Here is a 16,044-nt window from a genome sequence, read left to right on the forward strand (position 1 = left end):
GCTAGCAGCTTCGATGGGCGCGGCCTTCACCGTGGACCCAGCACTGCTGGGGGCGGTGCCATTAAGGCCACGCCTCCGCCCCGCCTCCCGAAGGCTCTGATTGCGAAGTCTTAAGCTTCGGGGGGCGGAGACTCGGGCGGTTTCTCACAGAGCTCTGGGCAGGGCCAACACCGTCAGCGGTGTCCCATTTTTCCGGTTTCTGGGGGCTGCGCCGGTTGCCTCCGAAGCTTGGAGTTACGCCTTCTGGAGAGCTCGCTAGCGCCCTCCTTTCAGCTTCGCACCCCCTTAGAGTTCCTCCGGGGCAACTTCAACCCAACATTTCCTCGCTCCGATTCTCGCCTCTTGGAGGACCCCGGTCCCACACTATCCACTTTCTTGGATGTGCTGACCCTTCCCCCTCCCCTCTAAAATGTCCAATAACCTGCAGGGAGTCTTCTTGAAAGCTGCAGAGGAAAAGTCAGGCGACGCCTCGCACTGGTAAGTACAGGTTTCCAATCTCCTCCGACACACCCGCCCCTCGCCCGGCTCTAAGCAGGATGCCGAGTCGGCCGTCGTTTCCTGTCACTCCGCAAGTGAGAGGCGTCTGCGCCCCGCCGGGCCAGCCGCCCCGGGGGAGGCGCTCGTCGCTTTGGCAGTTAGAGCCCTTAGAGCGCGTCCCTCTCGGAAACGTAAACCCTCCTCAGAGCCTAACGCAGCCGGCCTCTGCCCTGGCCCAGCGTCTCCAATTTCATAGGCGGACCGAATAGATCTCCACGGGAGAGGAAATTCAACATGGCCGACGCTCTTGTGCGACCAAAACCTTCTGGAAGGTTCTCGCGCCCTCACGGGGAAAACAAGCAGTGATCCGCACGGAGTAGCAAGTACAACCCAGGTGGCGCTGGACCTTCCGTGAAAATAGTCGTACCTTAGAAGTGAGGAGAGGATGTGTCGGTGTCATTGATGAGAGTATATGAATTTAGAAACGGAAAAATTGTTCTAGAGTAAGGGAACCGATTATTTTAAAATTTCAAAGAACAGCTTTCTATGGAGAGAAAGAAAAGTGAAAAAAACATTTTCATGTAAGAGCGATCTCTTGGAACAGCGTATTTGAGTTAGGGGTGGTGCGAATACCATCTCTAACTGGTTATCGCTGTAAAAGAACTTTGGTTCATACGGGGAGATTTCAGTATTAAAGACATAACTTGTAAATTTAGAAAATTGCTTATCACTAACTCGGTAGCTCTTTTTTTTTTTGAAGCTTCTATTAATCGACAAATGAAACGGGAACAAAATGAAACGGGAATACTCTCCAGTAGCGTGTTTTAAGTTGTGCACTTTGTGGTTAGTGGATGTATAATAAGTGGTGAGAAAAACGTTAATGGGTATCTGCAGAAGGAAAATGAAGAAGAACGCATGGAAGTTAAGATGTAAAATTCGTGGAAGAGGATTCATGAAGAAAATCAAACTGCCGAGGTGTAATTCTAGCTTCGTGAGGCTAAGAACCTCAGTTTGCATCCTGTAAATAAGGCCACCTAGAGAGATTTTAAAGATTAAAACTGAATATACGTAAAATAATTAGGAAAAATAGAAAAGCACTGTTAAAACGTTATTGTGAGGCTACAACTTTACAAATCGTGACCCCCAGAGTAGATTTTCCTTCGTTATAAGTAGATTCAAAACCTAGTTATAATAAGGACTTTAAAAAAGCATGCATGATATTCTAAAATGGGATGGTCATGAAACGGGGTGAGCTGAAACAATATATATCATATTGAAGATATATATATATATGAAGAACTGCCAAGAAAACTATTCTGGTTGAAATCATCAAAAGAGCCCGCTTTTGTGTATGTATGTTACTTGTTCAGTTATTTCTGGTGGAAATTGGGGGAAGAGGCAGAGATGGTGCTCTGTGTGGATATACAAAAGTAGGATTACTTTATAATGACTTTATTTTTTCTACCTTGTGTTAGTACTTGAATATTGATGATGCCTGACTTACCCTAATTTAATTTGTTTCAGGATTGCATTTAACTATTGGAAATAAGATAGAATAAGAAATTTACATTTTTATTTATCGTGTAGTTTGACTTTTATCCAGTTTCTAACCCTTTGGCTATCTGTATTTGGCATTTTTAAAAACATTACTATTTGAATTATGTTTTTATTACATTCATAAGTAATTTGGAGTTATTATTAACTCATTGATTTATGCGTTTTTCATCTTCTCCCGATTCATTTATTTCTTCAAACCACGTACTTTGGTTATTGGTTATGTAATAGATTCTATTCTGTTTTGTAAGTAACAATCTGCATGATGTCTAAATAGAATTTCGTAAGTCTTTATTGGAAATTAGTTTTCTTATTTTTCTGATATTTGTGATGGTACTAAATTATTTGTTTTTTTATAAACTTAAAAATACTATATATTTTTTGTTTTTATAACAAAATATTACATACTTTTTGAATTTCCTTGAGTTAGTTTTCCTCAAAAAAATTTTTAGTGTGATACAGAAAGTGTATTGTTTAAAATATCGCTAATTTATCAGAGCATAAAATACAAAACTCAAATTTAATCTTATAATGCAAAGAAAAATCTGGAACGTATTTGTGATTGTAGGTATTGAGTTTATTTAGATTCACTTTTTATTCAAGAGCAAAGCAGGATCAGAATGGTATAGTAGAAAGAAGGTAAGCTGTGTAGTTACGGAGACCTAGGTTTATATCCTGGTTTACCACTTACTATCCGTATAATTCCAACATTTGCTTGTAAAAGCACTCATTGAGTACCTGCTCTGTGAGAAACTGCCCTAAATGGAAAGACCAACTAAAGAATAGGATATGGGCCATGCCATGAAGAACGTTACAGTCTAGAGGGGAGGTGACATGTTAAATTTTTAATAGCAGTGTGCACAGGATGCTCTGAAGGCATAGAGAAGAGGAATTACAGGAAAGGTTTCTGGAGCAGCTGAGTTGAGGAATGTAAGTATCAGCTATCCAATTAAAGGTGAATGCAGGCTATGCCCAGGCAGAGGGAATTGGTAAAATAAAGCACCAGTATGGCCTATTGCTAACAACTGGTATTTATTGTTCGATTCTATACTACAGGCAGGATAGACAGCATGTAAGGTTTTGGTTTGCCCTGCTGAAGAGATTAGACTTTATCTCTTAGACATCAGGATATAAGAAAAGGACTGTCATGGTCACCTATGCTTTTTAGGTAACTGATGGCAGTATGGATTTGGGGGTGAGGGATCAGGCATATATAAAGATTGAATTTCACGCCCTGGCTCATTTGGCTCAGTGGATTGAGCACAGGCCTGTGAAGCAAAGGGTCTCCAGTTTGATTCCCAGTCAGGGCCCATGCCTGGGTTGCAGGCCAGGTCCCCAGTAGGGGGCGTGCAAGAACCACACGACACATTGATGTTTCTCTTCCTCTCTCCCTCCCTTTCCCTCTCTGAAAATAAATAAAACATTTTTAAAAGATTCTATTTCAGTTCTTTCAGAGATGATTAGAACTTGAACTACCTGATATAAAGTAAAGGTTGAATTCAAAGAAATATAGAAGGGAAAATAGGCAGACTGGGTCAGCGAATGGCATAAATAAAAGAGGATCAGCTCTGACTGGTGTGGGCCAGTTGGAGCATGGTCCTAGATCTAAAAGTTTCCTGGTTTGATTTCTAATCAGGGCACATACCTAGGTTGCCTAGATCCCTGGTTCCCTGCCTTACAGGAAGCAACCAGTTGATGTTTCTGTCATGTTGTTTATTTCCCTTCCTCTCTTCTTTCCTCTTTCTCTAAAAAGCAATGAAAAAATGTCCTTGGGTGAGGATAAAAAAATTAAAAAGGAAAGGGGATCAATTATGACACCAATTTTCTGGGTAGATAGTGGTAAATGAAGATGAGGAACACACTAAGAAAGATATTTGAATTTGAAACTGAGGCTCAGAGCTGAAAACAATGGCTTGTGAGTCATCAGCTTTTAAGCATTATAATAAAAACCTATGATAATACATCACAATTAGGATGTTATATGATTGGTAGTTGGCTTTCATCCACCTATAACCTTTTGCTCTTAAAAATGAATAGTTAAAATGAGCAGGGGGGGCTTGCTTTGGTTAGGTAATGTTCCATTAGCCGTTCAGTGTGGGTGTAATTTTATACAGTGTAGATGTTATGTTTACTTTTGGTGTGTGAGTGAGTGTGTCAGGCTAACTGACTCTTTTTCATTAATCTCTCAGTTTATGCAATTGAATTTTTTGGACCCTGGTATGTTGGGGTATGCTAAAGTAAACAAGAAAATGGATGGGATTGCCCAAGAGAGCATATAATTCTGAGTAAGTTATTTAATGTTACTAAAACATCTACTTTCTCAGCAATGAAATAGGAATGGCAATACCCGCCTGCTGGGCTGTTTATTATTAGGATTAGATTATTGACAAATATTTATAATAGCATCTATTATGTATATAATATAGTATATTATATGGTATATTTAATGTTATATGCTTTATATATTACGTAACATACATAACTATGTAATGTTAAATCATAGTAAATGGAAAAGGTCTAGCAGCTGAAAAAATATATTTTGCAAAAATAAAAAATGTTTATTAGCTTGCAAAATTTTTATTATTGCATTTCTAATGTGTGCATGCTTCACATCAATATTAGAATAGTAAAAATGTCAGTTGTATAATATACATGTTTAATATTCCCTTTATTAAAATTCTTATACTTTTTTATTAAAGTTTTCACATTTTTAAGACTACCTGATTAATTCACTTATTCTTGGACACCAACTGTATATTTTATTGAAAAATGATTACTAGCATATATGGGTGCTTATCATAATCCCAGCCAGCTCCTTCATGTACTTCTCACAGCAAGCCTATTGTCCCCATTTTACAAATGGAGAAATAGAATTTCAAAGAGGTTAAGTAAATTTACCAAAGTCAGCTAATAATTAGAAGAGCCAAGATTAAAATAGATGTATTTCTATTTTCTCTTTTAAAGTCTTAAACTGTATTTTTCTAATGTAGTTATTCAGTTCAAACCCTAGATAGTTTAAGGTAATTAGCACGTTGATGATACTTTTTAGGTGCCCAAACCAGAGCGTGGGCTGCAGAATCTGATTCTAGTTTCAGTTCTGACATTAGCTAGCAGAATAAGATCTTTAAGAAGATAGAATCATCCCTGGCCAGTGTGGCTCAGTTAACTGGGTGTCATCCCGCAAACTGAAAGGTTATGGGTTCGATTCCCAGTCAGGGCACATGCCTGGGTTGCGGGCCTGGTTAGAAGCAGCTGATTAATGTTTCTCTCCCTCTCTTTCTCCCCCCCCTCAAAAAAAAATAAAATCTTTCTTAAAAAAGAAAAACAGAATGCTTATATAGGGTTTTTATTCCTTAAATGGAAGGTCTTCTACAGATGGGGGGGGGAGTATATCGATTGAAGTAGTATGAACTTTATCCTTATTTATCATCTCTCTCTTTTAGCATTCTGCATTTTAGTTTTATTTTTAGAACTCATCCATTTGTTACTAGGAAATCATGGATTTTTTTATCATAACTTGTAGAATTCAAGTCAGCTAACATTGTCTGCAGTGCGCCAGTTGCTATATTAGGTGTAGAGGACATAGATATGAATGAGATAATCTGCTTTTAAGGAAGTTACGGTTTCTGGTAGATTATGTGAATCTCTACTGATACACTGGCATAGAGGAAGCTGTATTTTCCTTTCACTTTTGGAAGGGATTGGAGGAGAAGAGGGGGATAAAAATCAATTACTAGATTTGAAAACATTTTCTTAGGTCATCTTATTCTTGCACAAAGACTTTCGAATCTTTCTGGTTCTCCTCAGATCACTCCCTGTTTTTGCTTTTATTCTTGGAAGGTGATGTCATGTCCTTTTTCATAGAGAAAATAAAAGCCGTTACTTTAGAATTACCTGAACCTTCTGACACCAAAGCTATAACCTTACCTGCAAATGCACCTAACCTCTCTCCTAGTTCCAATGGAAGGAGATGTTTCTCCAGCTTTCTTTAAGGTTCCTTCCCTCCATCCTGTCTTCTGGTTTACATTTTCTATCTCTTTATCAAACCTAACACTTAGTTTTCCCACTTTCTTCTATTATTACCGGTCTCTCCTTGATGACTCCCTTGAGCCTTTACACATGTTCTGCTTCATCTAAGCTTTAAAGAACGAGAAGGACTTCTTTGACCCCATTTTTAGCCTCCAGCTAGCTGCTTGGCAGTATTTTTCATCCCCTTTACAGTCAAAGTTCACAAGAGAGCTGTCTGTACTTGCTATCTTCTTATCTTTTCTTCAGATTCACCCCTCAGGAATTTGTCTCACCACCAGACTGCTCTTTTAAAACCATCGATGACACATGCTGTCTGTCCCAGTGTACATTTTTAATCTGTAGAAGATTAAAAGTTTCTGGTCAACCTCAGAAACTTGTGATAGAATCGCCCAATTTTCTTGAAACTCTTCCTTTGGCTTCTGTTACGTCAAAATTTCTTGTTTTCTTTTTGCTCAAATAAAATGAGAAGCTGCTGAAACATTTTGAGCAGGGAAGGGCATGCCAATTTGAAGAGGAAAGGATATGACCGAAGTAAAGACCAGTTATGAAGCTGCTATAACAGTCTAAGCTAGAGATGTTGTATGCTTGGACTGGAGTGAAGATGGTTTGAAAAGAACAGATTAAGGGAGATAGAGGAGATGATAGCAGCACCATTTTGTTATTGAAAATAGATCATAAGGAAGTGGGAATTGATTGTTTTTTGACCTAGACATCTGAGATAAATCGATGCCATTTACCAAAGCGAGGGAAACACTGGAAAAGACCATGTTGAGTTTTGGGTGTTTTTGAGATTCTAAATGGAAATGTCTTGAGAGATTTGGATACATAAGCCTGAATCTTAAAAGAGCTGAGATATAAATAGTTGAATTGTTGATATATAAATGGTAATTTAATTGAGCTGAGATATAAATAGTTGAATTGTTGATATATAAATGGTAATTTAATTGAAGTCATGCATACAAAAGAAATCATCTAAGGAAAGCTTACAGAGTAGAAAGAAGAATTCAGTCTAAGCTTTGGTGAATTTCAACATTAAAAGGTTGATTAAAGTAGCGTGAGTTGGCAAAGAAGAGGGAGTCACTACCGAGGCAGGAGAGTGTCATATCTAGGAAGTCTTGGGAAGAGAATGTTTTAAGGAAAGGTGCAGCAGACATTTTTGTACTCGTCCAAATATATCATTTATCTCACTTAATTATTTGATTTTAGGGATTGTGGGTTGAACTAGGTTGTAGGCAAACAAACATGTTCTGTAAAGAGCCAGATAGTAAATATTTTAGGCTTTGCGGATTATGATCTCTGCTGTGACTACTCAGCTCCGCTGTCGTGGCGTGAAAGCAGCCATATACAGTACATGAAAAAATGAGTTCAACTGTGCACTAATAAAACTTTATGGATACTGAAATTTGAGTCTAATAATTTTCACATCACAAAGTCTTTAAAATATAAAAACCATTCCTAGCTTGTGGACTGCACAAAAACAGGGAGGAGACCAGATTTGGTCCGCAGGCTGTACTTACTGACCCTTTCCCCATTACTGGGCCTGGTACCTGAACCATAACAGACACTTAGTTCTGATTCAGTTTGTATGTGCTTTTTGGGGGGTGGGGAGATGATGAAGTGGGTTTTCCTCTTCAAGCTTTGAAAGCAAGAATTCATACTTTTCTGGGGGTGGCCTGGGATGGAAGTAAAAAACAGAAAAGTGTACTGAACAAACAATTAAATTAAAAAAATAAATAAACATGAAAGTAAATCTTAAAAAAAAAAAGAATTCATACTTTTCTTTATGTTCATGCTTCCTGTTAGATGTTAACTTTTCATTCACTAAAAGTAAATATAACACATTGAACCAATATCAAGTGTCCAGAAAGCTGTTTTAAATATTTGTGAGGTAATATTCTTTTGGGTTGAAGACTGAATTCCAGTGCTTCCTAGGATGGATAGAATTTTTGGCTTTGATTTTTATTACTATCTGGGGTTTAGAAAAACACCTATATGCTGTAAAATGCACAAGATTCTAATTGTTTTGTCGTTAAATTTTTTTCTTCACTCGGCCTTTAGTCATATAAGGGCATACTGGTATTATACGACGTGTACTCTGTACTCACATTGCTAGAATTGAGCATAAGAGTATAAACAAGTAAACAGATGAATTAATACATAGTGATAACTTGTGATATATACTATGAAGGAAATAAACAGGTGTAATATTTTGGATTATGAAGGAGGGGAAAGTGTAGTTAAGGTGGTCAGATAGTCGGGAAGTATCATTTATGGTGAGTTACGTGGGTGGGAGAGGCGTACCGAGGTAGAGAAATGGCATGTGTGGTGGCCTTAAGTCCCAAGAGGTCTTGGTATTTTTCAGGAACTGAAAGGCAGATTTAGGTATAAATAACTTAAGGTGTCTACATTCAGGAACTCTACAAATAGTTGATTGTGCAGATATTAACATGGATTTTTTTTTAAATGAGACAATCTGTACTAATAGCTCATAAGTATCCAGATCAAAATTGGCTAGATTAAAAAATAATTACTAAAAAACTAACAATAATTACTTTCAGTGTGTTCCACATTCATTGAAAATCATTCAGCTGAAATCACATTGCAGTATCAAACTGACAGGCAATCGGAACTAGTATTGCGTAATTGCCGTACCAAGGGCTATTTAGCACCAAACTTTGAGTCTCAAAAAATATGGCACACTAAGTTATCACCATAAGAGATGCCTTAGCAAAAGCAGAATGGCTAACACTGGAACTCGTGAGTCATTGTCAGTGGGAAGAACACAACAGATTGGTGGAGGTGGTGGGCAGGGAGTATAAGGGAAGTAGAATAAGCATAAGTAGAGGTGAAATGAGAATCCTGCCCAGTAAAAGTAATAGGAGGAGGACAAGAGGACAGAATTCAAGGAAAAGGAGGAGGGAGGATGCTAATAGTTTAAGAGGAGCATATTCCAGTAGATATAATTTTATACAGGGTGAAACACTGGAAAACTACTTACAGTTTTAACTATAAATGTTTCTCATACCTGTTGCCTAACAATGTGAAATCTAAAAGATGAGCACATCTTTGATTATTTTTCCTATTTCTTCACAATCTTTGTTTTGTAATATTTCACTTTGAAAAATCAAAGTGACAAACAATATACTTTTATTACATTTTATATATATTTAAAGTATTTGCAAACATTTGCTTTTAAATAAAATGTATGTACCATGTAGTACGTTGTATTTATTTACTCATGTTCTTTTAAGTGTTTCAGGCTGCATGTACCAAGTAGTTCAGACGGTTGGCTCGGATGGAAAAAATCTTCTGCAATTACTTCCAATTCCTAATTTCTCTGGAAATCTTATACCACTAGTTCAATCTTCAGTTATGTCTGATGCTTTGAAAGGGAATACAGGAAGCCCAGTTCAAGTTACTTTTCAGACTCAGATTTCCAGCTCTTCCACAAGTGCATCATCACCTCAATTGCCCATTTTTCAGCCAGCCAGTTCTTCAGACTATTTATTTACAAGAACAGTAGATACAGCAGAAAAAGTTAGAGTCACTTCTGTGAGAACTGAAAATTTTACCTCATCAGTTTCTAAAGTTCAGAGTCATGGTGTGAAAATTGATGGACTCACCATGCAAAGATTGGCTGTTTCCTCCTCCTCAAAACAAAATGATTCATCTTACATTTTAGTAAGTCCTCAGAGTCTTCCAATGACTGTGAAATCTCCAGTTTTGCCTTCTGGGCATCATTTACAAATTCCAGCCCATGCTGAAGTGAAATCTGTTCCAGCGACGTCATTGCCTCCTTCAGTTCAGCAAAAGATACTTGCAGCTGCAACCACAAGCACCTCAGGAACAGTTGAGGCCTCCCAAATACCATCTGTTATTTACGTATCTCCTGTAAAAACAGTGAAAAATGTAGTTACCAAGAACTTTCAACACATTTATCCAAAACCTGTTACAGAAATAGCAAGGCCAGTGATCCTAAATACCACACAAATTCCAGTGAATGTTGCAAAAGAGACACAAGTAAAAGGTGATCAGCATGCTCAAGCTGCTCCAGTGAAATGGATTTTTCAAGAAAATCGACAGCCTTGTACTCCATCTCTTGTTCCTGTTAAGTCGTCAAATAATGTGGCTTCACAGATTTTAAAAAGTTTTGTAGAAAAGAAAAATTTGGGAGATAATACTATAAATGTGCCACCATTGAGTACCATCAACCATAGTGGGACACAGTCCAAAAGTATGCCTATTAAGGATAATGCTTTGGTTATGTTTAATGGGAAAATCTATCTGTTGGCTATAAAGGGGACAGATGTTTTGCCATCACAAACTGATCAACAGAATTCTGTTTCTCCTGATATTCCACCAAGAAAAGATGTATCACAGATAGTGAGTTCAAGTCCAGTCACAGAAATATCCAGAGAGGTTGTAAATTTTGTTTTGGCTAAAAATAAATCTTCCCAGATGGAGACAAAATCACTTTCAAATACCCAGCTTGCTTCCATGGCCAATCTAAGGGCAGAGAAGAATAAAATGGAGACAACATCTCTTTCTATCCTAAACTCACATAAACTGAACCCATCCATAAACTACTTAAAACAGAGTAAGACTTTATTCATAAAGGCAGACTTTCCACATGTCCCCCCAAAAGAGAATATCATCCAGAGCATAGAGAAAATAAGTTCCTCTGTTGATGCAACAAGTATTCCTTCACAACAGTGTGTTATCAGAGATCAAGAACCAAAGGTAATTTTCCCATGTCAGGGTGTTCTTTTATCTATATAGAATTTTTTTCTATTTTAATTCTCAAAGTTATCTATAATACCTTTCTCCCTCCTCTCCCATCCTCCATCGCACACATACCATGCACACATGAATGCTTAATTAAGTCAAAGCTTTTATCTGAAGGAAGTGTTTGAAGAGGAGTATAATTGAGAGAGTCCAAGCAGTATTTTTGTCTTGAATCATTTGGCATGCTAAATCTTTAAAACAAAAAGAATCACAGAGCAACAGGATTTAGAAGAATTGGAGGAAGATAATGTGAATTAAAAGCTTAGTAAAATATTGTGTGTGTGTGTATATATATACATATACATTTGTACGCACATGTATACGTATATGTTTAATGGCCTACTTTTAGTATATGTAGAGATCAATATTACGCATATGGGAGAGCTGGGGGGGTTTGTTTGGTGGTGTATATAACTATCTGGCAATTTTTTTAGGTAGATGGTAGAAGGGGTTGGACAGGGTCAATCAGTACCTTTCAAGTCATTTGTGGAAATAGTATTTATCAACATCTTTGATTGGATTTTTTTTTAGTGGATAAGTTTTCTTAGCCTCCCACCCCCCACTTTTTTAGCCCTTCTGACTACTCATGCAATTATCCAACGTATCCACATAGAAACCTTTCTGTTCCTACTTAAGATATGTGTTTCTTTGCTAAATATTTGTACCCACCTTTTCCTTACTTAGAGGTCTACCTAATAATGTTAGTGTTCATCCCCTTTCAGTACAGGATTTATTGAACTCCAGAGATACAAGGAGCTAAATTCTGATTATACCATTGGTTAAAGGCATGAGACTTTTTCAGAAGACTAAAATTTTAAATTAATATCATATAGATAATTTTTAATTTGTCCTTAGTCCATATTCTTATTTTGGTTGTTTGAGAATTGAGTAGCTGTTACCTTTCTAGTACACAAAAGTAAAATAAATGAGGAATTGCATGGGAAGATTTTAAGTATATTCAATTCAGGTCAGTTCAAGTGTGGGTGGTAAGGCAAGGGTAATGCAAACCAACCATGTAGAACTTTAAAAGCATGCTTGAATTAAGATGAGGTAATTCCTTAGTAGCCAGTCTTATAAAATGGCTTAAGTAATGGGCAGTATTGTTTGTGTATTTTCTTTTCCTAATCCAGATCCAGAATGAGATGGCATCAACATTAGAAAAAGTTACTCAAGAAAGAAATGACGAGAAAAATTCTCAAGGAAGAAGCAGTAAGGCGTATCTGAAGACTGATGCTGAGTTGAAAAAGCTATTTGGTCTCACTAAAGATCTGAGAGTATGCCTTACTCGGATTACCGACCATTTGGGTCCTGGAGAAGGTGTTGACTCCTTTGGGAGTTTGGTGAAGAGTGACAAAGAGACGAAGTTGACAAGGAAAGAGGAAGAGAGAAAACAGGTAATAGATTTTAATATCTTCTTTATAGGTACTCTAAAGAGGCATCAATGTCTGAATTTTCTTGTGTCTTTTTTAAAAAATTACTGATTTTTTAGATAGAGAAACATTGATTTGTTGTTTCACTTGTTTATGTATTCATTGGTTGATTCTTGTATGTGCCCTGTCTGGGGATGGAACTCACAATCTTGGAGTATGGGGAGGACACACTAACCAACTGACTTACATGGCCACCATTAGTCTTACATCTTAATATAATAGTATTCAACTTTGCATATGTATGTATTATGTCAAAATAATGTAAAAAAGTATATATGCATAAGGTAAAAATGCATCCCTGGTTAATGATGGTATTTTTTTTACTGTTTTTTTTTTTGTCATATAAATGGCTGTAGGTTTTTAATTGATTATACTAATTTGAAGAACCTATCTAAAATAATCTGCCCTGGCTGGTGTGGGGTTAGTTGGGGTTGGTTAGAATGTAGTCCCATAAACCAAAAGGTTTACAGGTTTGATCCCCAATCCAGGTACATACAATCCCTTGTGCATACAGGAGGGAAACAATTGATGTTTCTCTTCTTTCTTTTCTCTAAAAGCAATGAAAAAATGCCCTTGGGTGAGGATAAATAAAATAAAATAATCCGGGTAGGGAAAGTATAAGCATGCAGATGTTCACTGCAGTATTACCAACATCTTAAGAAATCTACATAGTCAATAATGATGAAAAGAAACATCTTGGTAACTTTGCCTACTGTTAGTCTACTATGTCATTGTTATGTCATTTAATATCCTGAACTTCAGATCAGAGGTCAGTTGATCTTTCCCAGTGAAAATCTTTAGTATGTGACTACCATGCTAAGGGAAAAAAATTAAATCAGTTCTGATTCTCAGGTTCTTCACAAATGGCTGTTATATTTTGGTGGTATATCAGTACAGATTCTAATACTTAAGCGGGAAAATAAATTAAGCAATTTATTCTCAGTGAAAATTATTAGACATTGCCTGGTTTTTTGTTGTTTGTGTGTGTGTGCATGCCATAAATATTAATCTTTTGCTGTAGTTATTCTCAATGTATTTTGTTGAGTTGAATTTAATTGCTAAATATTTGTATCTGCAAACTTGTTAAGTTTCAGAGCACACTGTATATGGCACTAATATTTTGCTTTTCTGTTGGAATTATGATCAACATTGCAACAGGGTTTTGATAAGAAAAGAAAATCAAGAATTGTTAAGATGGATCATACAAAGAAGAGGAAAACTGAGAGTGCTTATTATAACACAGCTGTAAATGGAGGAACTAATGTCACCAGTTCCCAACTCGGTTATATTCTACCAACTTCAGATGTATCACACCGTAACGCTGTCACAAGCGGCAGTAAAACTAGGGAAGAAAAGAGAACTGACGTACAATACTCTACACATGAGAATCAGGAGAAAGATGCTTTGAGTTTAAATGCAGATTTTGAACAAGGTCATTCCTTTAATAAAAATTACACTGAAGATATTTTTCCCATGACACCACCAGAGTTAGAAGAAACCATTCGAGATGAAAAAATACGAAGACTGAAGCAGATGCTGAGAGAGAAAGAAGCAGCCCTTGAAGAAATGCGCAAGAAGATGCACCAAAAATAAAATGTTGCTGTACTTAGAGATTTCAGTGTATTTGCTCTCTTTACCATATACTTTTGCGTTAACTACAGATGCGTTCTGAAAGTGTCTTTGAATATGAAATTTGTTTTGTCATCAGTTGATTAGAAAATGTTATTTAAGGAATGCAGAAAAGATTGATTCACATACCTCTCTGATCCAAATCTTTGGAATAATCTACGTGGGATATCTAAATCTTTGTTTAACTTTTTTTGGGGGAGGAAAAATAGTCTATTTTTTTGTTGTTTTTTTTTTTACTAGAATTCCCCATGTTTGAATATTTATGCATGATTTTTGTTATTGTTTGTACCCTTTTTTTAAATTAAATTTTGTATTTTTATCCTCACCTGAGGATATTTTTTTTATTGATTTTAGAGAGGAAGGGAAAGAGTGAGACACAAGAGAAGTATCAGTTGCTTCCAGTATATGTTTGGTCCAGGGATGGAACCCACAGTCTAGATATATGCCCTGACTGGGGATTGAACCTACAATCCTTTAGTGTATGGGATGATGCTCCAACCAGCTGAGCTACCTGGTCAGAGCTGTTGTTTATATATTTAGCTAAATTGCTCAGGTATTATTCCAACAATAGATAATTATTATATACTATTGAAATTACATTGTCTTAAGAGAGGAAGTCAGCTCTAAACTTAGCGTTGTTGCTGGGCTTGTATATATTCTCAGTCTTTACCCATGAAGTGACGATACCTTCTGCTCACCATTGTAATTTTTTTTTAATTTCATGAAAAAAAAGTATTAAGCAGCATTATTTAAAAATTTAAACATTTCTAAAGACTGAGGGACACTTGTTTTGTAACTTTTATGTGATAGTTTCATATAATCCAAAATGAGTTTTAGAATTCAGGCTATATGATGTAGTGTTTGCTTAATGTGATACCTTACTATTTCTAGATAAATGCTTTTTTTTATGACTGGACACACGTGACTTGGACTGTGTGAAAAATAAATGTGAACAATGGCCACATTTAAGATCTTTTAAAATGTAAAATGTGAAATGTAGTTTTTCTTCAAAGAGACAGTTTTTTGTCTGGTTATGTTTGGTTTGGAGAGTTTGGAAGTGGTGGAGAGATAGGGATGAAGGGGAAAGAAGAAAAGGTTATATTAAAAAATGATTTAAAAATCTCTGGAAGTAAGGTCAAATTAAACCTTACATTGGCAACAGAATAGAAAACAGCAAGTACCAAGAAGTAGAACAAAAACAAACATTATTAGCTTGATTCTACTGCCTTTCTTTTTTGTAACAGCTTTATTGAGATAATTCGTGTATCATAAAATCACTCTTTTAAAGTATACGATTCAGTGGCTTTTATTATATTCATACTCGGCAACACCAACATCTACTTACAGAATATTTTTCATCACTCCCGCCCCAACCCTCATGAATTAGCAGTCACTCCCCAGAACCTCCTTCCCTCAGCCTTACAATGACCAATATACTTTCTTGTCTCTGTAGCTTTGCATGTTAGGGACATTCTTATGCATGGAATGAATCAGTCAAAGTGTTTTATTTAGTGACTGGTTTATTTCTTTCACTTAGCAAATGTCAAGGTTCATCCATGCTCTAGCATGTTTTAGTACTTTATTTTTTATATGGCTGAATATTCCATTGTTTGGATATATAGCACACTTTGTTTATTCATTCATGGACATTTGGGTTACTTTTGGCTACGAGGGTGTTACGTTGCTATCAATGTTTGGGTACAAATTTTTGTATGGACATAAGTTTTTCATTCTCTTGGGTATCTACCTAAGAGTGTAATTGCTAGGTCATATTCCAACTTTTTGTTTAACATTTGAGGAACTGCCAGACTACTACAGTCAGGTTGTATTCCTGCTATTTGATCAATATGGATCTTGCCAAGGACACCAGTGACTTTCATATAGCTAGATCCAATGATCAGTTGTCAGTCTTCATTTATCTTTTAATTTTTTCATCAGTGGAAACAGTTTCATGAATTATTACTTCCTTTGAAAAACCTTCAAATGTCCTATATGTCCTGTAGACGCAGTACAGGCATGTTACAGAAAATTAGAATTACAGAAAGCTAAAATACTAAGAATTAAAACTTTATATTCCTATTAAGCTAAAATATTAATAGTAAATGTTAGGGCTAGGAGATACATAATTAAAGGCTACCAG

At 36.4% G+C, this 16,044-nt stretch overlaps 1 protein-coding gene across 3 annotated transcripts; it reads left to right on the plus strand.

The window, feature by feature from the left end:
• LRIF1 (ligand dependent nuclear receptor interacting factor 1) lies at window positions 1-15,196 on the plus strand. Of its 3 annotated transcripts, XM_037152474.2 has the most exons (5): window positions 1-477; window positions 4,221-4,316; window positions 9,312-10,800; window positions 11,976-12,239; window positions 13,434-15,196. In XM_037152474.2, exons 2-5 carry the CDS (start codon window positions 4,285-4,287, stop codon window positions 13,866-13,868), a joined length of 2,220 nt encoding a protein of 739 aa, XP_037008369.2. In that variant the 5' UTR covers window positions 1-477; window positions 4,221-4,284; the 3' UTR covers window positions 13,869-15,196. The 3 variants fall into 3 exon arrangements, with proteins under 3 accessions (XP_037008369.2, XP_037008368.2, XP_037008371.1); XM_037152473.2 differs by lacking the exon at window positions 4,221-4,316; XM_037152476.2 differs by lacking the exons at window positions 4,221-4,316; window positions 9,312-10,800 and having other exon boundaries at window positions 13-477.
• The last annotated feature ends 848 nt before the right edge of the window (window positions 15,197-16,044 follow it).

The sequence above is a fragment of the Artibeus jamaicensis genome, unplaced genomic scaffold (genome assembly GCF_021234435.1).
Source record: "Artibeus jamaicensis isolate MK-2021 breed Jamaican fruit bat unplaced genomic scaffold, CSHL_Jam_final scaffold_1689, whole genome shotgun sequence".
In the NCBI taxonomy this organism is placed as follows: Eukaryota; Metazoa; Chordata; class Mammalia; order Chiroptera; family Phyllostomidae; genus Artibeus; species Artibeus jamaicensis.

Bases quoted from the DNA above. Each gene is read 5' to 3' on its own strand.
- LRIF1 (XM_037152473.2), top strand. From the start codon at position 410: ATGTCCAATAACCTGCAGGGAGTCTTCTTGAAAGCTGCAGAGGAAAAG. The intron at 10,801-11,975 runs GTAATTTTCCCA...TTCCTAATCCAG, and splicing joins TCAGAGATCAAGAACCAAAG to ATCCAGAATGAGATGGCATC. The intron at 12,240-13,433 runs GTAATAGATTTT...ACATTGCAACAG, and splicing joins AAGAGGAAGAGAGAAAACAG to GGTTTTGATAAGAAAAGAAA.